The following is a 27,311-nucleotide window of genomic DNA, read 5'->3' as shown; positions in this document are numbered from 1 at the left end:
TAAAACGAAAGAAGCCTGAGACCATTATACCCGTGATCCTCCTTCCTGGGGGTCCAGCTCATAAGCAAAGCAGCAATGAGCCCTGACAATACACAGGTGGGTGCTTTTACCAGAAGACTATCCCTCTTTCCTCGGATGGGGAATATAAAACCGCACCACTTCTTAGGGGTGGGTAGGTAGGCCAACTTGCCCTATTCTGTCTTTTCCATTCGAAACAAGCCTCATTCACAAGTGTCAGCAGGACCTCAGCATCAGGATGGACAACAGACCTTTAAAGACACTGATAAAGGTCTATTTTCCATGCTGGTCTCTGAAGAATAGCAGCTTCTTCCTCTCAGACTCTGTAGACTGCTGCTCTCATAATTTCCTCCCCCAGTTCCCGCAAACTTTGGCATATTTTCCCCATTGCTGGCAATTCACGTTAAAAGCATTTTGCTCTTGTTCAATATTAGAGTTGCATTGTCCTTTCAGTCAGCCACAAAGTCAAACGCCCTGTCATAATCCCACCCATAATCCTAATCTGTTGTCCCAATTCCATCCTCCACTTGTGCAGGGGATTGCATCAGATGATCCCTGAAGTCCTGCCTATGACAGATTCGATCAAATGCCCTACTGTACCCACGGAAGTCATTGGGATTTGGCTGTCTATGCAACACCTGGCCCTGTATAAACCTCTGCTTCAGGTTTAGGGGTCTGAAAATATCACAGCATGCAGAATAGCAGCACCTCTTTAAATATTACCATTTGCAGGAGACCAAAGACACTTGCCCCGGTGTGAAACACCGTTTCTTTTTCTGAGACTCCCAAATGGAGGCTACAAGGAGCAAGATGAATAAGCTAAGAAGCAACAGGGGGGTTGTGCATCCACGCTGCCCTTGCTGTGCTCCACTTCACACTGCCGGTGAATGGTTTGAAGCAGCCTTGTCAGGGCACAGTTTGACTGGTGAAAACTTCACAGTTCCTGGATTCCCTTAGATGATTTCAGATATGAACAAGTCACCCGGTTGAGCTGAGAAAATGAGACACTTGCTAATTAAGCTGTTTTCATGATTGCCAGGGAATAGCCTTCAGAAAAGTAACCCGAGATATTTTATTATTATAAGACGGGATTTAATGTGCAGGATTTGGATGTCATATGCGCTTTTATTTATGGAAGAAATTAACTTGATTGATAAAAACTAACTGCTTTTAGCACAGCAGAAAATGTTAACCCCGCTTTGCCACAGGCGCTCAAAAACTCTGACAAAATTGGTTAGAAATCAAACCCTCCAGTCATCTATCAGGGTGTGGAGTGGAGGGGAAATAAAAACTCACTATACCTCTCAGATTTCATTAGCCAGACACCAACACATTTTTTAAATAGTCTTTGGCTTTAATCATGCACATGTAAGCAGGGAAGAATAAGGCTACGACAGACTCAGAAATAGGATTTTTTAAATTCCAGTCCTTCATCTAGATTCACTGCCATTGAAGTTGACAATGGGATCACCAGGGAAAGACCGATAACTCTCTAGTGGTCCAGGACTTCCATCCAAATAGGTGTTCACTGCTACAAGGGCCAGGCTAGTGGATGGAGTAAATCAACCCTGCTCCATAGACCTTAATGGAGTGATGCTGGTTCATCCCAAGCAGGCTTTAGCCACAGGGTCTTATCCAAACCATGAGAGTCAGCAAAGAAGGCCTGGAAATATCAAAGGCTGGTATTTCCAGTCCCTCCTGTGGTTGGGGCTGGAAATGCCAATCTCAGAGGTCAGTCTTTCCTGAAGTATTTCATCACGTCTGCTTGCAACACACATCTGGAAATGCAAAGGCAGCATGACAATGAAAACCAGTGAGAGGAAAGCTAACTGAAAGGCTGTCACCCTCAGCTCTCTCCTTTTCCAAAAAAAGGTTCATTTTGTGTTTGGAGCTAAAGTTCTGGAGGAAGAAGGCAAATGAGTTTTTTGGGGTAAATCTTATATCTTTTATTAGCCCAACTCAATAGTTGGAAAAGTTCTTCTTAACAAGCTTTCGGGTTTGAATACCCTTCGTCAGGCTGAGGAAGCATCTGCAGGTGGTGGGTGCGCTCTTCCTGGAGGAAGAAGAAACTCTCATTTTGCCTGAAGCAACACAGAAGGATGTTCTTTTGGTGTCGGCGCACCTAACCAAGACGCGGGACTCCTGGGATCTACATCGTATTCCTACACCAGGACTCCTGGGATCTACACCGGTATTCCTCACACTGTCTATGGGATGTGGGGCAAGTCATTTAACTTCAGTGCTATGTGTTCCCCATGAAATAAAATGTGTTCCCCATCTGTAAAATGAGGTTGCTGCTTTCTGTTCTCACAGAGCCACTGGGAGCATTGACTGATGTTGGTAAAGCCCTGAGAGACCCTCTGATGGATCTTCAGGGGCAACAGCCACGCTCAGAAACAAGCCAAGTGGCTGCTTAGGAAATCATGTTTTTGGCGGTTTTAGATCCCATGCAAGCCTTGGAGCTCGTGGGGTGGTGCTATCTCCCCCTTGAGCAATCAAACTAGAGGAAAAGGGGACAAACAGATTGCCGCAAGGTCTCTTCTTGCACCTATGCTGCAGTACCTGCTCGCATACATATTCCTACTAAATACCAGGTACCTAATTCCTCCATGAAAGTGTGGTCAGCCACCTTGCATTCATCATACGGAAAGAGCATGCGTTGCACACAGTTATTTAGTGCAGAGTAGCTAATGTTTTGTAAATGCTAGGCTGGCTTACCTTGCAGTAACTTGCCCGTTTGCCCATTGCCCCATTCTGATGGAACAGCATATTGCATCGGCATCTATGATGACATGAGCTGCAGGGCACTGATCTATCCCACCCTTTGTTCTCAGCCCAAGAGGCCTTTTGATACAATTCACTCCTTCGTATAAATGCAGCCCGGGGGCAATGTAATGCCATTCATTTCAACAAGGGTGGATTAGGCTTATCTATCTGGAAACTTCGTCACACCTTTGGAGAAAGAAGCCCTCTTTTCTCCATGGCTTCTGTCTCCTAATGCCTCTTTACTTCCAATTATTCTCTTTGTCATTACCAGTGTCTTTACTTGGGAGAAGAGTTTTGAGACATGAAGACTGATTCTCGTCTCGCTGTAAATGTGTAGGAAAAACCAACTTAAATCACAGCGAGCGTTTGTGCACACAATGGTTTTTGCCCTTTCCTGCGCTGCAACTGCGTGACTGTTTGCACAAGGCTAAACAATTTTTGCAGGTTGGTCGCGGCACAAGGAGCAAATCCCACGGATATTTCCTCGATGTGCTCTGCCGGTCCCAACCCTCAGTGCTGATCAGAGGGGAGGAGGACGGATGAAGGAGTAGCTACCGTTTTGTCTGCTGCCCTGCCAGCTAGCGCCTCTCCTCCCCTCCACCCTGCCCGGTGAGGCTGGGCCATGGTAGTGAGGACCTCTGGCTCCCATTGAGAAGCCTGCATTTTATTTTATTTTTTTCAGTTGATTTTATGGACAATCCCAGATTTCTCAGTTTCTGCAAATTGAGAATTGAATAGACCCCTGTAAATAAGTAATGGGGACACACTGGGTAAGTGAGGCCTGAGTGAGACCCTGTGTTATGCTGAACTCTGTTGTTGAAGTAAAACTCTACTAACACTAGCCTCCGTGGCATCTCTTAGCTAGAGCAGCTGGTAGATATAGGTCTCAAATGTATTTTTCTTTTGATCATGCCTGGAGACCCCCACTGAGATTGTGGCTGCTTCATCCTAGGTGCTGTACAAACACACAGGAAGATAGTCCCAGTCTAAAGAAACTAGACGGACAATGGGTGAGAAGGGAAGCAGACATGAAGGTATATGCTCAAGGCCACCACGTGGGTCAGTGGCAGAGCTGGGAGCAGAACCCAGGTTTTCTGACTCTCCATCAGCGCCATGGTGGCTCCCCAGGCGAATGCCCCAAACTGCGCATGAGCAGACAGCTGGCCCTGGAGAACGTCACAGCCCCAGCAACACCACTTTTCACTGCAGAGCTTCAGGATTAAACACCCCTGGCCCATCACCCATTGACCTACCTACACCCCACGCCTCACCCCCAGCTTGCACCTCCTCCAAAATTTCCATTAGTGAGCAAACCCACAGGACTCAAACCCATTTGGGGATATTTATACCATTTGAAATCACTTCCCAGAGGTGGACGGCCTGCTCCTGGTTTTTAGATTACTGGCAGCCACTGGCGCCCTTTGCTGGGAAGGAGAGCACTTGAGAATTACAACAGCCCACGAGAACTTTGATTTAAAAAAAATGATTCCATCGGGCTGTAAAGTTTTATTAGACTCCAAGTGTAACTCACACTCACACATGCACACACACCCCCCTCCCCACCAGGCCTACATCCACCTATCTGTCAAAAAGGTGGCAGATGAAACAGCTGCATGGGACAAGCTCTTAGCCTGTACCTATTGCCCTAGTTGCTGTGGAACCTACTCATTTAAGCACTCCTCCTCTGGCAATCTCCTGCTCTAACACTTCTTGTCATGCTATCCGGAATAAAGTATTACTAACATTCATTTACACAGCCTCAAAATGTTTCTGTGAGGTGGGTGGGTGTTGTACCCATTCTCCAGGAGGGCCAACTGAGGCACAGGGTGGTTAAGTGACTGACCCATGGTCAGTGGCTCAAGCAGCAACAGAATCCTATGCAGACCCTTGATTCTGGGACTAGGACAGATTTATCCACTCTGCTTTAGATGCAGTTTGGAGTGGCTAGTTGGATCCCTATTCCTTGGGCTTCCTGGTGCCTCTCAGATGAAGATCCTCCCAAAGTTGCTGTCAAAAAGATGCTAGACGGTGGTGCTATGCATTTATAAACAAAGAGGCACATCGTTGCCCATGGAAGGAGAGACTGAGTTAGAATTCAGGGCCAAGTTCTGCTCCTTCTTTCAGCCCTGACTCACTCCCCTTCCTTCCCTGACAAATACTTTTATTTTATTACCTTCCAGTAACCCAGCCTGGGTCTAGCTTACCCATGTCAGCACGTCCTAAATGTCTCTTCTCTCATCTCTTTCAGGAAAAGAAGTTCCAAGAAAGCATACTGCGAAGAACAATTTTGTAAAAGGGAGCGAGAGCCAACAACCTCACGTCCTGATTTGTAGAACCAGATTCTCCTCCAGATATAATCAAGCGGTCATTCTGTCTCTCCCCAATAAGCTGGGGTCATTGGAATGATAATATTTTACATCTCAATAGGACATTTATTCCTAAAGGACTTCGCAAGCCACGTACGCAGCATCATTGAAATGCAGCCACCTCTAGGGCAGGGGGCAAATGGGAGATGAGCAGGTACAAAGACAGATTGCTGAACTAGAAGAGAAAGTATTTTATTTGCCAGAGAAACAGAACTAAAAGAAGAAAGAAGCAAGGCAAACAAATAAGCAGGTGCCTTATAAAAGAATTAAAGATCCTGACTTATTGCCCACAAAGGCTGCATAAACACTGAGAGGCAAAACCTGGACACCCAAGCTGATGCTCTGTGCTTAGATTAAAAACATGGTGCTATTTTTTTCCCCCCTTGTTTTTCACAGGACTGTGAATTAAAGTCCAAGAAAAGCTTGGACTTTGTTACTACTTAATATCTGCGTTATGATATTTCCTGCCAGTCCCAACCAAGGTCAGGGCCAGGCACTGTTTGTAAGTGCAATGAGACACAGTCCCTGCCTCGGAGAGCTCACCATATAACCAGAGGGCAAAGAGAGACAACAAAAGGTCATGTAGGAAATGAGTGATGGAGCCAAGTATATAGAAGATAGAAAACGGAGGATAGCCATGTCTTCATGCTACCTCTCCAGAAGGAGCAGCTTTTCTTTGCATGAAGGTAGCACCCCCGTGCTGGGCGCTGGACAAAGAACAACAAGCAAGTCCTTTTCTATTAAAGAGCTTGCAGTCACTGCTTGAGAGGCATTAAGTCACACCCCTGTAACTTCATATAGTCAGGATCCTTCTCTATTGATGAATATTTTTTAGGTTTGAGTGTTAACCTGGGAGATAAACAGATGAGTTCTTTGGCAAGAAGGCAAGACCAGGGCTGTTTCTCACAAAGACAAACTTATTCTTGCGTTAAATCAAACTCTGGTTGCATTGTTCTGGGTTTTTTAATTAATATCGTCATTACTGCAGGTGCAAAGTCGGATGAAACATCTTCGGCAGCAGTGGGAGCCAGCCTTTTTGGGCAGGCATGCCACAAATTAAGCCCTATGCCCTCACAAGTGCCACTCTGACTCCTTCTGGAATGGGCTCCCAAGGGAGGTGGTGCTCTCTCCTACCTTGGGGGTCTTCAAGAGGAGGCTGGATAGATATTTGGTTGGGGTGATATCACCCGGGGGCAGGGGTCGGACCCGATGATCTGGTTAGGTCCCTTCCAACCCTAAGCACTATGAAACTAGGAAACTTCCCCTGCCGGATCTGTTGCTCTGCTTTCTTCTCCCTGTCTGATCTGCTGTTCTGCTGTCTGCTCCCTACCCTGTCTGCCTTGGTGCTGCCTGTCTCCTCCCTGATCTGTCATATGCCACACACAGAGGCTGCCCATGCCACTTGTGGCACACATGCCAGAGGTTGGCCACCCCTGTTTTATAGTACCTCCCGGATACGGGAGATTAGAGTCTGGTTTATGCACCCCACACCTACAGAGACAACGCCTCCTGAGGGTAACTGGGGATCCATCTCTGGACTATTTTTTCCAAGAAGTTGGGGAGAAGCTTGTGACTTATGTGAGGTTTGAGTGATTAGCTAAAAACAGAAGCACATCTTGTTGGTAGCAGATAATTTGAGGGTAACTTTAATTGGCTGGCTCTATCATCATTGGATTCTCATATCACCACCACCACAGGGGACTGAACTGAAAATTCACTGCTTCCAACAGGCAGTATTTGGGTTATTTAATCATTTATAAAAAAAAAATGAGAAATTTAACAATTTTTAGTACCATTGGAGTGATGGTGTCGCCATGATGGGCCAGGAATTATGCAAGAGGCAAGGAGTTTTGTGGGTAAAATCTTCACTGGACCAACCGCAGGGTTGGGATATAGTTAGGAAAGCCTTTGAATGCAAGGTATTCTTCACCAGGTTGTGCATACATTGCATTACATAGCTCATCTGACTCCCCCAACCCTGCAGTTGGCCCAATAAAAGACGTCACCCACAAAAAAAATCCTTGTCTTAATAATTTTCTTTGAAATGTAATCAGTTTTAAAATGAAAAAGCCATTTATAATATCCCCCTCCCAACTGAAACTTTTCATTAAAAAAAAAAAAAGTCAAGACAAAATGCTTCCATTTTCTGAAATTATTTCTTCCCCCCCCACTATTTTTTGTAGGTGGACATTGAATTTGACTCAAATTCTGTAATAATGTTCCCCCACAAGACAGCATGTTTGGGTCAAATCACTACTGGCCAAAATTTTTCACCCAGCCCTAATCATCACTGCTTTCAGGAAATCCATTTGGTACTCAGAGAATGAATATTACAGCTTTTGGGATACATATGGCATTTGGGACATGGGATTTGGCACCTGGGATGCTTATTGAATTTGAAAGAGCATAGGCAGCATCCTTCATAAGCGACTAAGGATGCATTTAAAGAGACAAAGCTCAAATCAACCTTAATTATGAGACTGGAACAAGCTCTTCCAGCATTGTATCACAGAGCACTGTGGGGTCCTTATTGACACTAGGACTATTCATTTGAAAACCATGAGATTGCTCATGTGAAGAACTGCTATGTAAGAGATTAAAAACCTAGCCCATTATTACTAGGTGCTAGTTATGAAGGATCATCAATTAGAGCACTCCAACATTTTGCTGGATGTCTTGCAAGAAAGGTGCATGAGGATAACAAGTAGGGACAGGGTTGAAAGAGGAAAGATGGCTAACAGAGGTCAGGAGAGAGAGAGAGGATTTTTGAGAGGTATGAGCCAAAAAACGCTCAAAAATCTTAAAAGCCACTGGGAACATCTCAACATTCAGTATTTTATTTTTACACTGACATTTAAGCCTCTCCACTTTTATCTCCATGAACTCCCTGTGTTAATTATATGAGCAATTTCACAGGTGAAGGAAAGGTGCAATAGACATTTCACAACTTACTTTTCAGCAGATGTATAGATCCAGGTAATTATGGGGCCATGGGAACTGCATGGGCAAGCTTAACTGCGTGTGTGAGAAACCAAGTTATTATGTGGTTATGGTGATGTCTAAATGGGCTTATGCTTCAGCCCTAGCGTGGGATGAAGGGGTGTGATTGACTTATGTTATATGGACTTAAAACCACACAAAAGCCTTGAAATGCTTCGGCCGGATTTTCCTAAACCTGGTGCTTACAGAGAACGGATATTTCTCAGGGCCCCGCAAAGGCATAAAACTGGGATTGATGGCCTGTGAGGAACCCTTTTCTAGTCGTACGTTTAGGGCGGTGTTGGCACTTTGGCTATTGCTCCTGGTAGCTGTGGTGATGGGCTGAAGTGGCAACGGTGGGCATCCCTTTGGTGAATGATTGCCCGAGAATGCAGGGGACTGAGAGCCTTTTCCAGATCCACGGTCCTAGACTAAAGCAAGTGTAGCAGGACTGCTTGTGCAACGGTTGCACTTCCAACCACAGGGCAAACAGCCCTTGCAGCTTGGAGCTCTGCTCCCAGAAGAGACATCGCAGTCTCGCTCTCAATCTGAACCCTAGGTCTGGATACGAGCATGAGCTTCATTGCTTTGCTAAGAGGGGTCTCCGCTTGGATCGTGTCTGTGGACTTTGCTGCACAAGAGAATTTTAAGAAGGTCCTGCAGGGTCTGAATTTCCTTTCAGGGATCTCAGAGATGCTAGTTAATGTGTCGATCCTTTTTCGCAGACACATGCCTACTTCGACATATCACTTATATGGTGGGAGCCCCCTGAGATCCCAACTGTAGGCCCACAGGAGAGCACTCCTAGGACTCTATTGTGCTAGGCGCTGTACAAACCCTCCATAGACTCTACGGGTCTTCACGGCAGCTCTTGTTCAAAAAGTAACCCAGTTTCCTCTTCTTGCTGGTCAGCATCCCTAGGAGGGCTCCCTTCAGCACTTGGGAACTGATGGTAGAAGAAGCTTTTCACAGAGTTGCTGGATTTCTACCAACTTTCAACTTTTTGAGCTCTCGTACAAAAAAACAGTGTCATTGAGGCAATGTCTATATCTGCAGAGACTGAAGGAAGGAGGTGGAGGGAGGTTTGGCAAGGTGGAAGCCAAGTGAGGGAAAGAATAGGCTTGGAGTAGAATATATCACCCTGATCTTTTTAAAGTGGGGGATTTATGACACTGGAGCAGGCGCATGGGACAGTGATAAATGCATCCTGGGCTTTGCCTCCACATTATTTACAACAGGCTGGTTCCTGTCTGGGAGCAAGTTAGTGGGGAAGGAATCTGTGTTGCCATTGTGGCATGTTCCAAATTGCCTTTTTGAACGCTTTGTTGTGAGATTTATGTTGGTTTTATTCCACTTATGTCAGGAATTTTCCTTTCCCTACCAACATTCAGCATTCAACTGTCCTCCCCCACTGCATACAATGAAAGGCACATGTGTCCAAGAGACATGCGGTTATGCAGCATCACGTACATGCACTCATTCTTACACATACCTGGCCACACAGAAGCACACACATCCACCACCTGCACTCAACTGCAAACACGTCACACACATAAAACCAATGCAGCCACAATGGGACTACACAGGTGAGCTCACACTTCCATGCACATACAGTATGCTTCCATGATGCATGAACACGTGTGTTGCTATGCTCACCATCATACAGAGACACCCAAAAGATTACATCTATAACATAACACCAGCAGACTCTCCCTATGCCTGACGAAGGGTGCTTGTGCCCAAAAGCTTGCAACTTTTTTCCAACTATTTAGTTGGTCTAATACAAGATATAATTTCTACCCAAAGAGCCTTGCCTGGCTACATCCATAACAGGCACACACAACCCCACAGGATCGTGCAAAAATGCACAGCTCCATTAACACACCCAGTCCCATCCAGACACGTGCATCTGCATAGATACACAGCCATATACCCTACCTGCACTCACACATGCCTGACTGTACATGCACTTGCATTTCTCTCTCTCTCCAAATCATTACCTAAGCAAACAATTTTATGAAGGAAACTGGAGATTGTGGCACTGGAGCAAAAGGGGCTTTTGCCATGAGGAGCAGAGGACACTTGCAGGGTAGGCCAGAGGACAGGGCTTGGGCACAGGAGTATTTTCTCTGTGATCACAGAGCAGCTGGATCCCAGAGCCACTGAGCAGAGATAGTACCACATACAACAGTGGTTTGAACAGAAAACCAGACACCGCTGTGATGCTAATCTCATGACACCGTGAACCCACCCTGAAGACAGGCTTGGCTGAAGACTTTGCACTGGGGCCATGAGAAATCCCTCATCAATCCTTGAACTGGTGTGAGCTCAAGCCCCAGCTCAGGCGCTCAAGTATTTCAACCTCACAATCCTAAGTCTCCAGCTTATGACATCTTAAGGGGTCATCTGTTTTGGAAAGGGCTGAGCTCCTCTGAGCACCCAGCCCTTGGGCCCTCCCAACACCCCTAGCTGCCAGAAAACCCTGCTTCTAGTGAACAGCTGCTGAGGCTGCTCACCCAGCTGGCACCCCCCTATCCTTCTCCCCCATACCGTGCCCCTGGATTGCTACTGGGGCATAGCTGGAGGGTACCCAGGGCACTTCTCTTGGGAACCAGAGTTTATGAACAAACACAACTGCCCAGGGAAAGGATAGGAAAGGACACCCCTCGCAGCCCTGCTCTACCTGCCAGGGTAGGGCATTTTAAAAAAGAATTCACCACCAAAGCCATGGAGGAAGTGCCCTCTCTGAACACAAAGCTCATTGCAGCCCTGGTTCCTGGGGAGGGGGCTTCTCCAAGCACAAAGGAAGACCAGAGACACTCACCCTGCAGACTGACATCTCCCACCCCACAGGGCCTCAGGTGCCAGGAATAGATATGATTATTGGAAACATCTGCCCTGCCATCTCTCTATCTAGCTGAGTGCTAGGTGTGGGGAGAGGGGTGTCCTTATTGAATGGCTTTAATCCTTTCCTTGCCAGGAAATGATTCCCTATTGAATACACCTGTCTCATAGCATCGGTGCCCATTTACACCTGTGACCTGCACATTAAACAAAGACTGTGACCCTATCCCAACAGAAGAGCTTACCCCCTCCTTTGCGGGGGTGCAAAGGACCTGAAGCTGCAAAGAAAACAGCCTCGTTGGAGGGCAGACTCGTTTTCAGAGAAATAACTCCAGTGTAATTTCCAGAGGGTCTCTGTCCCACAAAACTCTCTCTAGAGGCCTTTCTCCATGCACCAACATACATAACACAAATCTGATTATAGTCCCTGCATCATTCTAGTGTCCTGCAGTATTAGAGGTCCAAAACACAGCCTGGACCCGCTTCACCTCCTTTTCTTCATGGCCACCATCGCCTCAGAGTAGTTTTCATCTTTCCCAGCAGTGTTCCTTGAAGGCTGACTAACTAACTGTCTAACTAGCAGTCTCCTCCTGCTCTTGCTTGCAAGTCGAGAGGCTGGGGGAACCCTCTCCATCGCTGTGCAATTTCATCATCGTCCGCAGGAGTGATTTATAACCTGTCCCTATTTATAACGGAGTTTTATAAGACAAACTAATCATTTTGCTTCAAGCTTAATAGCACGCCATTCAAGGAGAGTTTACATACGCCGCGCTTTCTTCTATCAAGTGAAGAAAGGCAGGCAATCTGCTGCTAATCCAACATAAATACCCCTGGAGTCAGTCTGGAGTGTGGCATCGAAATCATTTACAAAACCTGAAATTTGAATAGGGTTTAAAACCCCATAACCTGTCAGCTCCCAGCCAGGGAAAATATTCACAGGCTGCCTGAGATGGGAGTCTTGTGCTGTCTAGGTGCCAGGAAGATTGCTTTTCTTTCTCTTAAGCAGTGAGCAAAGGAGCGGGAGGGATCGGGGGCTGAATAACTTTGGGAGTTCGGGAGGCTTCCTCTGCTAAGCTACCAGGCCAAATGGAGCCGAGCTTGGGGAGTGGCCCTACTTGGTAGCCCTATAAGACATCAGCTGGAGGGGCTCAACGCAGCTCCCCGAAAGCAAAGGGCCTAGACTGACATGGTGTCTAGGTGACAGCAGGCTCTGAGACAAAGGGACAGTGGGACCGCAGTTGGCTTCTCACACTTATACACCAGGACAGGATCATTTCTGCGGGACCCCTAGGTGCAGGCTGGTGGCAAATAGAGTCCCACCTATACTGCATCCCAGTGATGGCTCATAGGAGCTAGGCCAGCAGAAGTGCTACATAAAGACACCCCTGAAGCATGCTCTGCCCTGTGCCAGCAGCAATGGCAGCCCTGGCTACCAGAAGCACAAACTGCGCTTAAGCTCTGCCCCTTTGCTGGGATGAACAGGGTGCAAAAAACTCACGTCATCCCAGCTGGCCTTTGTTTTTCAGGTTTCTGTTGGCTTGAGAGGGCCCAGAAAGCAATGCCAATCGCCTTTTGCCTGGCACTGGATACCAGAAATCATGCCACCTTTTGTCCAGGCACTCAGCGTGGTAGGAGCTGGAGGAGCCAGCTAGCACCACGGGGCAGCCTTGGCCTTAGACTCAACAGCGGCGTCTCCACCGAAACGCTGCAGGAAGGTTTTTTGGAACCTTAGCTCCAAGCTGGAAACTTTTAGCTGGTCCCTGTTTATAATAAGGAATTATTAGCAAAGATAATGATTATAATAGAGCTGCATTTAGGCATCAGTGCTCATCCTGGGACAGCTCCGTTTATTGTTCTTGAAATCGAGGTTATATAGTAAGGTGGTCTCAGTTTATGTGAGTGTCTGAGTAACAGTGAGAACGGTATTAGCCAGGGAAAGCACAGGCATGCATTGTATACTGGCACAGAGAGAGGAATTTTTAGTTCCCTGAAGTTTATTTTAAAAAATCCAGTTCAAAGCCCCTGTACCTTACACAATGCAATGGGCTGCCACCTGCGTCACGGGTGCCAGAAGTGGCATGGCAGGTTCTGTACATGGCATACGGCAGGTTGGAAAGGGGACAGGCAGCACAGCAGTAAATAGGGCAGGAGCAAAAAGCAAAGCAGCATATTAGGCAGGGAGCACAGGGAAGGAAGAAGAAAGCAGAGCAGCAGATCAGGCAGGGAGCACAGGGCTGAGAGCAGAAAGCAGGGCAAAGGACTGGGAAGGGGGAAAGAATCAGAGTGGCACCTCGGGAGGGTGCAGGGTTGATTTGTGGCATGCCTGCCAAAAAGGATGGTCCCCAGCCTCTCAGCTGGCATTACTCAGCCAAGAGCTATTGACTTCAGCAGCATCTGGCTGATTTACACCAGTTTAGTATCTGGCTGTTAACTTTTATGCATCAGTTGTATTGAGGGCACAAGGAATGACGCATGTTATTGCAAAGACTGGACCGGTCACCGGATGGAAGAGGAAGGAAGAGGAGAAAACTGCAAGGGGAGAAGGGGAGCATGAGGGGGAGGGGGGAAAAACTCCACTAAAAAGCTAACCAATGCAAGAGATAGGGGTATCACAGGGGTGGGCAAAATCTGGATGTGGCCCACCAAGCCATTCTATCCGGCCTGCGGGGCCCCTAAAAAATTTAGAAAATTACTATTTATCTGCCCCTGGCTGCCTGTCATGTGGCCCTCAATGGCTTGCCAAAACTCAGTAAGCAGCCCTCCACCCAAAATAATTGCCCACCCTGGGGTATCCTGTACAAAAATCATCTTAAATGAGTATCTGGTGCCTAGATGCCATTGGCTTTGCTGCTTGGTAGAGCAGACAAGGTAAATGATCTGAGGTATTTCCAAGCACCATCTAATTCACTCTCCCAAGCCCCTCAGTGGAGCAGTTAGTAATCTTAACCCCATTTTACAGCTGGGGAAACCGAGGCACAGACCAGCTGCAAAATTCTCCCAAGGACCACGAAGAAGTCTGTGTCAGAGCTGGGATGGAGATCATGCCTCTTTCAGGGGGAAGCGCACACTCCTTAGTAAGACATGTTGGGATAAAATACAGCTGTCCCTCCGCTGCCTGAAATTTTGTCCATGATTCAAACCAAAACTTTTCAGAGGTTTGGAAAAAATGCAGTGAATGTTTGCATGTTTCTCGTTCTGCTCATACCGCACCGTGGAGGCGACGCTGCGGCATGCTCCTCCCTTTCAGTTCGATGGAGTTCAAAGGTAGGGCGCACAGAACAAAGATCCAGAATGAGAGAGAGACATTGCCCTTTTCCCAGTAGGACTGATCAGAAACCAGTCTATACCTGTAACGGAACAGAAGTTTGGCATGCACAGACTGGTTTAAAAATGGTGGAGCCCAGTCTAAGCTTTGCCCCTCCCTGCACCGAAGGGCAAATGTGTGCTCTGTTCGCTGCCGATCTAAACTATGCCGCTTACAGAAAACCGCACAACTTAGATCGATTCTGCCTCAGGTTTTTTGAGTAGCCAAAGAGAGAAAAAAATGCATGCACACATGCATAAGAAACAAAGCAGGGACAGGGAGCGCAAATAATTCTGCCTTATATTTTACATAGGACTTCTCATCTCGTAGGAGCCCAGACAACATGCCTCGCGGCAGTGAAATCCAGCCACCTCTGCAGCGGGGCAGAGAAGCCAGCTGAATGATCCATACTGATCAACATGGGAAATGTTGCCCACAGACATCAGGACAAATCCTGATTCACATGGCAAGTGCCAGGGGATCGCTAACGATAGGATCAGAGGTGATTAAAGCTGATCTGAATGGCACTGGCAGCAATTTCTTTAGCATAATAGACAAGCTTTTTGCCAAATCATTTGCTTAGAACTATCCCCCTGTACAACATACAGTAGCCTTCAGTAATGGCCCAAAAAACTGGATGATCGCCACAGCATATTGCAGGGCTTGAAACAATTAATGTGAAATATGGACTGTGATAGCTTTCAAGGGGACAATTTCAGAATGGAGCATTTCAAATATAAAAGACCAGAAGTATTCAAATGAGGTTGGCACGATGAGCAGGGAAGCGGCAGTGTAAAATAAACCGCCTTTTGAGATGTGTGGATGTATGTGCGGCAGACGAACGACTCTTACGGTCAGCCTGCAAACATCAGCATCTCACTGGGTTGGGGAAGTAGAAAACACCATTCAAGGTTGTGCCTCTTTCTGTTTTTGCCCCTGGAAGAGCCGTCACCCATCCTCTCCCCCCTTCCCTCTGGGTCTTGCTGATGCAGGATTTATACCCTCAGCCATTGATCCGCAAGGCTCAGGCGCTCTGGCTTTGTCTGGTTATAAACAGCCTCTCCTTCGCACTGAACTCCCATTCTCCCAAGCTTTTGCAGTTCCTTGGACCATAAATTTTACGGCTACAAACAGAGGAGCATTGAGACTTTGCTTCTCACACCATCAATCTCTTCTGCCTCCAAACAGCATTCAGGCCTTTCAATGCATTCGTTGCACGCATGTCCTGCTTTGGAGTCTTCTGTTTTCACTTTAGGAGCTATTATTCCTGAGCTCTGTGCACTCTCAGCACTGCATCCGAAAACAGGCACCTTGCGTCAGCTCTTCGCCGCCTTCCCTTGCCAAGATGCCTGCTAGCTTCCCTCCCAAGACGCCCTCCTTTTATCTTCCTCACCCTGGTCCTACCATTGGGGGGCCCATTGTCTTTTCCACATTTCATTTGATGGATGGCTGAAGCCACAACATAGCCCTTAGTGTGGGGACCCTTAATGTGACCCATTTCTCTGCACCAAGAGTATGCCACTGCACATTTGTTTGTTGGCCATGTTGGAGAGGCAGTGTTGTGTAGTCAATAGAGCACCAGACCCAAAGACAAGAGGCCTATGTTCTGTACCTGGCTCTAACGATGACGTCCTGCATGAATTTGGGAAGGTCCCTTCCTGTGCAACTGCACCCCTATATCTAGCAAGTGCCAGATCCTACTGGGCAGTGAAGGGGAGTCCTTTTAGAGTGGGTGAAGCACCAATTTTTATAACAAGCCTATGACTAAGTCTCTCAAAGGGATGAGGTGGAGGAGGAGATCTATCTCACTTGCCTGTTGCACTAATGGTTTCTCAGGGTCTCAGGCAGGGCAGAATAGGATCCCACTGAGATGCCTGGGTACCACTTACATAGCTGGGCAGTGAGATAGGGCCTGGCTCCTAGTCTAGAGCGTTTTCAGAGAGGGAGCTGTATTTTGCTCCATGTTTATGCAGCATTTAGCTCAATGGCGGCAATGATCATGGCTGGGTCTTTCAGGCATGATGCTAATACAAATAACAACAAGGACGGTTGTGTCCTTCCAGGTACCTCGTATGGTGCAGATCCAACCGAGGGAGTTTATGAGTGGGAGAAAGCAGTCGCTCAAAGACACACACAAAAACAAGGCAGAGTCAGACAACTGGTTTAGTTCTATGATAAAATAAATATTTCAACTCCAATTTGCCAAGAACAGTGAAACTTTGTTCAAAAATCCATACGTATAACAATACACGTTGAGTGGCACAACACTCTGTGATTATGTCGCTGCAAGACATGCATGAAACAGCCCCGTATAGTACAAATATTCACACAATATAAAATGGTATAGAAATATATGTTGGGTTATAAGCTACTCGTCCTGGCTACATCTACTCTGTAACAACCCAATGTGAATGGTCAGTTTTCACTGCTTGGATTTAGCTGACAACCGAGTGCGTTTATGTGCGTGCGTGCATGTGCTCTCTTGAGACCAGAAACCGTAACCTGTGGCTACTGCCTCTTCCCTTTGGTAGCTGGGGATTCATTTCCATTAGTGGGTGGGCCACCACTGGTTGCCTGATTCCAGCAACCAAGCACACTAGTCAAAAGCTTCCATGGGAGACATTAGTATATATGATGCAGTGGGTAGCTAACTCAGTGTAATACATACCTTGGTACTGCTGCTGGATGCTCGACGGTCACACTAGTCTGTAGGGAATAGGAGACAGTCCAGCGGAGGGCAACAAAAATGGTTAGAGGGCTGGGGACTTGACTTGTGAGAAGAGGCTGAGGGAACTGGGCTTATTTAGTCTGCAGAAAAGAAGACTAAGGAGGGATTTCATAGCAACCTTCAACTCCCTGAAGGGGGGGTCCAAAGAGGATGGAGCTGGGCTGTTCTCGGTGGTGACAGATGACCGAACAAGGAGCAATGGGCTCAAGTCGCAGCAAGAGAAATTTAGGTAGGCTATTAGGAAGAACTTTCTCACTAGGAGGGTAGTCGAGCGCTGGACCAGGTTACCCAGAGATGTTGTGGAGTCTCCATCCTTGGAGATTTTTAAGACCCAGCTAGACAAAGCCGTGGCTGGGATGATGTAGTTGGGGCTGGTCCTGCTTTGAGCAGGGGGTTGGACTAGATGTGACCTCCTGAAGTTCTTTCCCACCCTCATTTCTATGATTCTATGAATCTAGGACTGATCCATCAACGCTGAATAAGTTTATTGCATTTAGGAGAACAAAAAGGGCCAGTTTTTCCAATCAATACTATTTTAATACATTCTTAGCAAACTGCAAATAGCTTTTTGCTCCCATCTTGCTGTTTTTCTCCATGTGTTTAGAATGAGCTGAAATGAAGGTAGCAATTTCTGGTTTAAAACCGTCTACTCTCCCCAGTGCTTTAACTTCAACATCTTTGTTCACAATACTCAAGACAAGCATATCTCGAACACTGAATACCCAGGCATATTGATTGTCCTTTTCTATAAATCCATCTGAGGACCAGGTTTGCATAGGTCCCATAAAAATGGTGTACGAGGGCCCTTAGCTTGTATTGCGAAGAGACAGCATGGCTGATTAGAAAAAGACAACACACACACACATACACACACACACAGAAAACCCACCCATTTTGGATCTGTTGAATTTTCCTCATCAGTTTAAAAGTACTCTCAATTCCTTTTTTGCCTTACCAGTGTCTTTTTAGCATCATCCTGCAAGGCAGGGTTTCTGATGTGGTTGCATTACGAAACATCCAAATCCTATCTATGGTGGCTGAATTTAACACCGAGGATCCATACAATGTGCCTCAAAGGCTATTTGAATCTGCAGATCCTGATTCAAATTCTGATCCCACTGAAGCCACAGCTCCCAACACCTCCGCTTGGGTCAGAATTGCACATCTTGGGGTGAATTTGGGACTGGTAGCACCCACTAAACCACCTATTTTATTGGGTCTGCAGAAGTCTGGACCTGCTCAGTGTTTTCAGGGTGACATCCAAGAGAGTTTTGCATCATTTAAGACCATCACGTGGGGATAAGGTGCAACATCCTTTATACAGAAGTGACTTTCACCCCATGTTATTATTCATACTTTCAGCTCTTCCATTGCCAAGCTCACACCATAAAAAGATGACAGCGCTCTCATTGTCGGTCTGGTGCCGCTGTTCCCCGAACTTTGCCAGACCTATTGGCACTAGCGCCGCACGTCTGACATTTACAACTTGCTGTGGGGTGCCCGAGGGAATACTGGATATATGATGTGACCAAAAATACATACATATAATCTTACTAAAACATAAGAATAAGGGAAGCGGAGAGTTGGCTAGAACTGTTGTTGCTTGTCTGTCTTACCCTAGTAGAAAAATATAACCCTGTAGCCAACACAAAATATTCAGCTTCATCAAGAGATTAAGGAACTACTTGAACACAAAGGAATGGTGTGGCTTCAGTCCTCTGGCTCCTGCAATTACACTGAGCGTCGCTTGAGCATGGTATTAGATAAAGCAGTCGACAGGCCGCGGATCAGTTATCCAACAGGAGATGGGATTTTCACCTCCTCTCAGGCATGACATGAGTAGAGTTTGCTGGCAAAGTCCCAGTTCCTTCCTCCCAAACACACAGAATACATCCATTCTTTTACGTCTGCTTTGTCAGTTAATTTGCAAAGGAACTCAAGCCAAACCCATCTATACCAGAGACATGCTGGATACAAGAGCTGGTGTATTAGACAACCATTTACAATGCAGCACTTCCAGACCTTGGTGTATTGTGCAGTGAGCTTTGAGTGAAGCACAGACCATTTCAATAATATACAGTTACTTCTCTTTGCTAATAACGACTGAAGGATACTTTAGGCAGAACTGATCTGAATGTGGAAAAGTGGCCACCTCTGAAAAGCAAGTTGTAGTGTCGGCAAAGGGAAAAAGGCTGCTTACTTTGCTGTGTTGCAAAGGAAGGCTAACAAGAAGCAGTTGATGAGGGGCAAAGGAAAGGTTTCTTCACTCCAATATACGTTGTGAGGCTCCTCCATTCATCTTTGTTCCCCTAACCCCGGGCAGCCTATCCAGGTTATGCACCCATGAACATCCCCATGAAATCGGATCCATTCTGAATGGAGACAGGAGCTCCCGCACTGTTATCCACAAATATGGAGGTGTATTGTCCAGCCTGCACATGCAAAACAGAAGGAGAGAAAGGAATTTGACAGGGATGCCCAGTGTAAAAAGGAGGGTGAACTGCAGCAGGAGTAGGGCCAGGCTGAACATGGGGATCCCTCCCCAGAGGGATCAGTCATGTAAGATACTGCGGCTGCAGGAGATGGGATTTTTCACTGCCATGTTGTGTCTTTGTCTTGAGAGGGCCTGGTGATGGAAGAGGGAGAACTGCTCAAGGGGTCAGAGCAGTCAAGCGCTGTCTTCCCTCCTTACACATATGATTCTCTGTGCCTCAGTTTCCCTTCTGTGAGATGGAGATCATTAATGATGCTTTCCCATCTCTTCGGTGTGCTGTCCACATGAGGATGACGTGTTCTCAGTGCAAAATACTGAGTTGTTATTTTCACGTCATCAAAGGAAGATGAATTTTGGTGGATGAACCTGAAGACTAGGAGCCAAGAGATCTGATTTGTGTTTGCAGCCTTAACACAGACCCCTCCCCTACCCCTTTGTCACCTTAGGCAAATCATTCAATCTCAGGGGGCCTCAATGGTGCCTTCGCTGCAATTTCCATGCCAAATCCTTACCTGTAGCTGCAGCAACCCATGCACGTAGACTGTGAAGATTTTGCTGTTACTTTCCAGGCCAGCAATAACCTCCAAAGACCTACACAGAGGGGAGAGAAAAACAGAACAGAAGCATTAAAGCAGCAAGTCACCAGATTGCTTTGTAGCCTTCCTTTCTCACAGAGCATTTCTGCTCTTGGGATGTCCCGGTGTCACCATAAACATGGCCATGTTGGCTCATCTAGTCCACTCAACTGGCTCTGGCAGCGGTCAGTAGCAGGTGCTTCAGAGGAAGCTGTACAAACCCCTGCAGTGACAGCTATGGGATACTCCATCCCTAGGGAAATCTACTGTCCAAAAAACTCCTAGAAGGCCTATAAGGTTTTACCAGAACATGCATAAAAAGCAAGAGCAGAACGAAAAAGACCTGCATTTTTAGAGGACCTGAATTCCCACAGCTCCCACTGACTTTAAGTGGGTGCTCAACTCTGCCGAAAGCCAGGCCTCTGCTTTCAGTACATTTTTCTCGCAATTATAAATCACACTAATCCCAGATTTCAAAGGATGCCCCCAGAGTATTCAGATCTAGTAGTCGGTGCACAGTAGCCGCTCTCCAAATAGCCAGCTCTATGTCTTTTTTTCAATTGCATTTCTGCACATCATGCCACAATTTGTTAGGAAGAAGTGCGTTGACCCTCAGATATAGTCTGAGAACCAGGAAAGGTTTGAAGAGCCAGCTCTACCAAAATTAAATACAAACATAATGTTACCTAATTTTTAATAGCAAATTCAATAATATAATACGGAAAAGACATAAATGACTAAACAGTACAGATGAGGCATATCAAGCAAATGATTAAAATGTATAAAATGTACATTTATCCAAAGAAATAACAGCCTTGGTAACATTTAAGAGGGTTTTTAATTCATTTCTCTAACTCCTAAAGTTGAAAAAAAAAAATGCCTCTAATAGTCAGAGCCTCTAACTAAGGAAAAGGCCTTCTCACCTAGGTTTCAAATTAAGTTTTAAAAGAGCATTGATCTTAGTGCACCTACAGATGAGCTATTCAGAATGAACCATATTTCTGAGATTAAACTGAGATTAACTCAGTAATTTTTTGTATATTGAGTCAGGCAGTAAAAATCTAAGTAAGTTAAAAAAAATCTATCTATATATATTCTCTCTATATCTATATATTTAGATATAGATAAAGATATCTATATAGATCTATATCAATATCTAGATATGTAGCTGTATGGAGATACTTATTTAAGCATTTCTAATAGGTGTTATTCTAATGAATATTCATATACCTATTTTTATTCCAGATCTGAGTTATATCTTATCTAGAATTAGCCTTGCCTAGCATCAAACCACTAAATGTACTCTAGGCACCTGATAGCCTAATTTTTTTTTCATTCCATCTTCCTTGTATTTTCTAAAATGCTTCACATCTTGTGGCATCCTCTAACCCGACCCTATTCTTTGCCTCTTCTTCTCTTACCCAAATTTTGGTCAAGCAAATGCTCTACTGTATTTATTCAGGGTCATTTCAAATGCAGCAGAAAATCGTTTTCATGGGGCAGCTCACCCCTGGCGCTCCACGCAGCCAAAACCTAACTGGGGGCTCTCGCAAGGTTCCCGTCTCCTCTCCTACCCTGCAGAGGCCATCCTCAGGGGCAAGGAGCCAAGACTGGCAGGATGTGAAGCAAGGGAGATGCTCTGTCTCTGCAAAAAAAATGGAGCTGGTAGGGCAGTGACCATCAGGTCAAGCCACTGGGAAAGAGCTCCAAGCCAACAGCATGCTAAAGAGGAAGAACGCTGTATAAAGGCCCAGGGCTTTTGTCTGACTGGGATCCTCCAAGATCTATCGTGTCAACAGGTACTACCTCTAGCCTCTTCCCCTGGGAAACCAACCCCACCCTATCTCCCTTCCATGGAAGGATTGTGAAGAAACACACAACAAGTGCAAACATGTAGAGTTTCCAGCCCCCTTGCATGGAAATAACTTGCGTGGGGGGACTATTTGGCCCATAGAGAACAAACCACTTGGCACCAAGCGTGAACTGAGAAGCCGAATACATGTGTCATATCCTGCCCAAAGCCCAGCCTGGGTGGGGACTTCCCATCGTTAATCTCTCTTTCACCGTCTCCTTCAACCTCTCACTCCCAGCCTCAGCCGAAAGCCCCAAGGGCTTTTTCAGCTCCCTAAAACTAATGACTGTGCATATAGGCATCCCCAGCAAATTCCACCGGCTCCTATCGCAGTGCAGCCGGTGCCAACAGCACACCTGTCCAGGCAGGCTCCCTGCCCCTCCGCCCTTCCTCCCACCACCCAAGGACCTGTAAGGTCCTCACCCACCCTAAGAAAGCAAGAGCAATGCCTGTCAAAAGCAAGTATGGACTGTGCTTAGCCACTATGACTGTTGAACTCACAGGACACCCTAGTTAGCCCCATAAGACCATCAACAGCCAATGTAGATATGGGCAGCCAATGTAGACACATTGGACAGCCAATGTAGACATGGACAGCCAATGCAGACACATTGGACAGCCAATGTAGACATGTTTCCTCATGAAGACTGACCTAAGGGAGCTTAATTGAATCAAGCTACTTCTTAAACTAGTTTTGACTGAGCAAGGACATGGTAGAGGCCGTGGCCGCTGCTACATGATGCTAGAGTCCCTGGCCTTATGATGGCTCCAGTCCCGCAGAAAGGATGCACGGGGCAGACCGTTATACCACGCAGAGAATCCTGCCGGCCTCAGCGGGCCTGCATGTGTGGGAGATGCTCCGTTTAAATGGACCCTTTCGCAGGATCAAGGCCTCTGACTGCACCTGTCTGGCTGAAGACAACTCCAGCGGACCCAGGGAGGCAGTTACAGCGCTACTGATAACCCATAGAGCAGCTCCTAGTCGGTGGGGAACAGGTCAGTCCACAGTCTGCTTTAGCTTAGATCTTAGCCCTGTGCTCATGAAAACAAGGAAGACAGGTTACAGCCGTAGCAGAAAAGACGTGGGGTTAGCAGCCATTTTTCAGTACTGTTGCTCCTAGCCTGGTTTAAGCTGTCGGGTGGGGAGACAGACAGACAGACAGAACTTCCCATCTCTTCTTTGATTGAGATGAAAGAACTTCCCTGATGAAAGGCAGGCAAGGTCCTTTGGGTAGATGTGATATCTTTTGTTAGACCAACTGAATAGGTGGAAAAAAAGTTCTCAGCAAACTTCTGGGTGCAGTCGGGCCTAGGGAGTCTCTGCTGGTCCCTGATGAAAAGCACTTCGTTTTCCCTGAAGTGCCTTCAGCAAAGCAGTGGGGAGTTTGGAGGATTTGCTAAAGGAGGAAATCTCCCCGCACCCAGCTCTCTTTATTTTTACAAATGGTTTCTCTCTCTTCTCCTCTCCTAGAGGCATGAAGTGACAATCAGACCCAAGTGCCTACAGCTCTAAAAATATTAGGACTTTTAAATAAACACGTCCCAAGCCAAGCTGTAATGGCATCAAGGGCCTTACAAGTTAAAAATGTGCTTCTGAGGAACGAGAGCCCAACTTCAAAACAACCCAGAAAATAGTTTGCTGATAGTGAATCATAAGGAAGGAGGAACAGCGTGCATTTTTTATAAAGTCTCCCCCCAGAAGGACTGCCAGAACAGCCCCTCTCATTCCTACCTAGGTAGTTACTTTCTGCAAACCTGAAATGCCCTTCCACAAAACCGTCTACAGCTTTAGCAGGATTAGGAAGTCAACGTAAGCGCTGTTTGCACTACAGAATGGAACGCAGTTTTTCGGCTGTGCTACTAATGAAGAAAATCAGGGGAACAAGATGGCCCTTGGCTGAAAATAAAAACAGCCCGTTTTCCTTGGCAAGCTATATGAATAGCCTATGATTTTCAAATCCCTCAGGTGATTTTGAAAACCTCTGCCATTGACCCACAGTGGCTAAGGTCTTCACTAAAAATGACCAGCTTCTTCCACTGGGAACATTTTTCCACATCCCAAAAGTATGATAGACATGATGCATCTGGCAGGCTCTGCCAACCAGAGTCCCAGGGCCAACAATCTCCAACCCGTTCCCAGGGAAATCAGGAAGGACAAGACTGTGAAGATGACAGAGGTTTGGTGCAGGACGGCAGAGATATACTGCAGGAAGGGAGCTTACCCAGATGTTCGATTCGACCTGGTCCCACATAGCAAGGACCAGGAATGGAAGGCGACCAGTGAGACTATCCTAAGGCAGCAAAAATGCGAAGGAGACATGTGTACCTCTTCAGTTCCCCACAGCTAGTCTCATCGAGCTCTCGCTTCACTGGGCACCAACAGTATAAAAAGGAGTCGGCAAAACCAAGTGGGTGCCAGCTTTTTTGTCCAGCAAGTTTCTCCTGTTCCCCACAGGTCAACGGGCACCTGGCACTGCCCATTACCCTGGTTACTAATGGGTATTTTGGCACCGACTGAGTCTTTTCCACATGCCAATGAAACATAAGATCGAGACATGGTATTTATTGTGCAAGGTCTTATTTCAATCCCTTTCCTCCAATAAAAGTCTCGCATTTAGGACGGCTGCGGCGAGGTCGATTCCACCGGGGACGCCCCGCATTGCCGAGCGGGGACAAGCGGCGGGTGGAGAGGCTAGCATTTAATGGGTTTTGTGGGCTGAGGTCACGCCTGTAAAGCTGGTTCATGGACATATTTTCGGTGGTGGGCCTTGCTCCGGCTTGCTCTATCCTGGCTGGTGCGCAGGGCAGGAGGGACGGATCGTCTTCGTCCCGATGGTTCCTCCGGGAGTTCTCCGACAAGGAGCTGGCTGCTATACGTGAGCAGCACCGCCCTCTGCTGGGGGAAACGCCGGGCCTGCACGAGCTAGGAAAAGCTGATGAGGGCTGAGCTTGCCCCTCTAGACCCAAAGCGTTGGTCTACACTGCAGTCAAACAGGCAGGAAACCCCAGGCAGGCTTAATCTGCCTAGCATGGGGAAGACCTGGCAGCGTGGACTGCAGCCCATTGAGGGTGGTGGGCATGTACTTAGGTTGTTAGCTTGCACTGAAGTCTGAGTGCCCTACACTAGTAACCATAATAACTAGATGGGGTGGACTTGCCTATGCTAGAGTCACGCCTGTGGGTGCAGTGCAGGCATACCTCAAGGTCACTTGAACCTCTGCTGTCCCTTAGCTGCCAGACACGGGGCCTGCTCTAGCGTACAAGGCAAAGGTGCTGCTTCCTCAATGCATCGTTCCTGCAATCCCCCCACCCCACCTCCACTGTGTTTCTGCCTCAAGGGTCAGGCATCCTGTTTTCCACATTCTTAGGAGCCCAGCGACTCTCAGCGAAACTCAGATTCCTCCGTGCCAAAGTCAGTTTAGAATATGGGCTGCAGGCTCCTAAGCTGCTCAGATGCCTTTGGAAAGTTTCCCTGTAGTCTTGTACTTTCATGGCTTTTCCTTCTCTCCCTTGAGAAATAACGTGGCTCCATGCCGTGCCATGCAGAGCCCCCCTGAGCTAGCTGTGTATGAGCTAGTTCTCATACCAAAGTCGACATGGATGGCCTAATTATTCCAGACCCAGTGCCATGCTAACATGGCTATACCACTTCCCTGCTAGGACTGCTGCATTCAGAACAAACTTGGTAACGGCACAGCGCTGCCTTGATGCCTCTCCTGAATGCCCCAAACTCTAAGAGGCCAATGAACTCAATAACCTGTGCCTTGAACTCAAATGCTCACTGTGATTTATAGATGCCATCATGGAGTGATGAGCAGCCTTTTCACAGATTTCATGGGCACCAGGTGATGCCCATGAAAGAGCCTTATAGTTCTTGGCACATTTAGCACCAGGAATCGCAGACCATCCATCTACATAGCAATGCCTTATTTCACAGGCTATCAATCCCAATGGTTGCATTCACAGGTGACCATTAATGCAAGAAAGTTCCCAAATCAACACTTCACACCCACAAGAAAAACTACAAGGAACAATATCCAAAGCAGCTAGAACATGCTATAACATACCCCAGGCAACAGTCTAGGAGACCAAGGGCCCTTGCCCTGACACTACAAAGACGGGGAAGTAATCTATGAATACAGACACAGAAGAGAGAGGGCCATGCCCCACACTACAGCCCATGTCCCCACAGTCCATGCCATTCAGACCTAGAGTGATCGGTGTGATGCTAAGCAGAAAAGCAAGACCCTCCAGCCGGGAACCTCTGGGTTTCTAGTACGGGTAGCAGTATCAGCATACTTTAGTCAAAAACTAGACTTAGCGGTGGCTATCATCCCGATCCCCTCTCCCAATCAGCTCAGCGTTTTGGAGGGCAGTATCACCGAGATGCTAAGCTCCAGCCAGATGGGTTGCAGCTGAAATAACAAACACCAAGCTAACTTAATCCGCCCAATGCTGAATTAACATGTTGATATCTCTCTGCAGTGACATCTAAGGGGTGGGTTTGTGGGAGCCTCTCCTCAGGAAGATTGATAGGCCGCTGGGTCGGAAAGGTTGCCATAATGACAACTTGTACATCTCCGGGATTTAGCAGGGCTCTTATATTATTAAGCAGAGGAAGCAGTTGATGGGTGTGGGCTGTCTGAAGTCAGGGCAAGGGAGAAACTCCATTCACAGCTAATAAAACTTGTAAAAGCCACAACAGCTCCTGTATTTCCGAACCACATTCTTGTTCTTTCCTCCTGGAAACAAAATGAAAGATTCAGTCTTTCCTTTCTGACACTTCTGTACTGCTCTCTCAACTCAGCCCCGTCCACCAAGTTCGATTCTGGCCCCTGTGGGACCATGACTCTATCTCTCTCTAGGTACAGATTATTTACACCCAGTAGATAGCACCGTTCATTCCCAAGGAGTCGGGGCTCACAGCAAGACTCACACAAAGCTCAAGGACCAGAGGTTTCTTTCTAAGCAAGGTCCTGTTCCCTCCCCACTTCCTTGGACAGAGAGTTCCTGGTTGATGAAGTTAAGTCCACAAAGTTTCCCAGACAAGCTGAAACCACTAGTCCTTCAAACTCACCAACCTGCCTCCAGGAGTGCCAAATGCCTGAAGACCTATGGTAGATACCTTCACTGCAGTCAATGCCACAGCTGTAGCAGAGTGTCAGCATGCCTGAATGAGCTGGGTGCGGCACTGCTGGCAGTGCCAGGCATGGAGCATCGGCACAGAGAAACACCCAAGTATTAATCCAGCCTGTGCTTCACTCCGTGCTGCGATGGGTAGACTCCCTGCACGTCAGCCAGTAGGGTAAGTCTATGTTATACTGATAAATGGACATATCCAACTGTGCCATGCTGTGTATGGTGGGGGAAGAAGAAGAAGAATTC

At 47.0% G+C, this 27,311-nt stretch overlaps 1 protein-coding gene across 3 annotated transcripts in view; it reads right to left on the bottom strand.

Annotated features, from left to right (window-relative positions):
* Positions 1 to 16,426: 16,426 nt before the first annotated feature.
* Positions 16,427 to 27,311, bottom strand: part of C1QTNF12 (C1q and TNF related 12) — a 36,430-nt gene continuing 25,545 nt past the window's right edge. For all 3 annotated transcript variants that reach the window (XM_019494006.2, XM_019494007.2, XM_006277791.4), the window contains 2 exons: positions 20,012 to 20,090; positions 16,427 to 19,437 (listed from right to left, as the gene is read on the bottom strand). In XM_019494006.2, the coding sequence (XP_019349551.1) occupies positions 19,339 to 19,437; positions 20,012 to 20,090 (178 nt within the window). In that variant the 3' untranslated portion in view covers positions 16,427 to 19,338. The remainder of the gene's footprint in view (positions 19,438 to 20,011; positions 20,091 to 27,311) is intronic.

Source organism: Alligator mississippiensis, chromosome 13 (genome assembly GCF_030867095.1).
Source record: "Alligator mississippiensis isolate rAllMis1 chromosome 13, rAllMis1, whole genome shotgun sequence".
NCBI lineage: Eukaryota > Metazoa > Chordata > Crocodylia > Alligatoridae > Alligator > Alligator mississippiensis.
The sequence above is the reverse complement of the archived record's forward strand: the minus strand, read 5'-3'. Positions and strand labels throughout refer to the sequence as shown.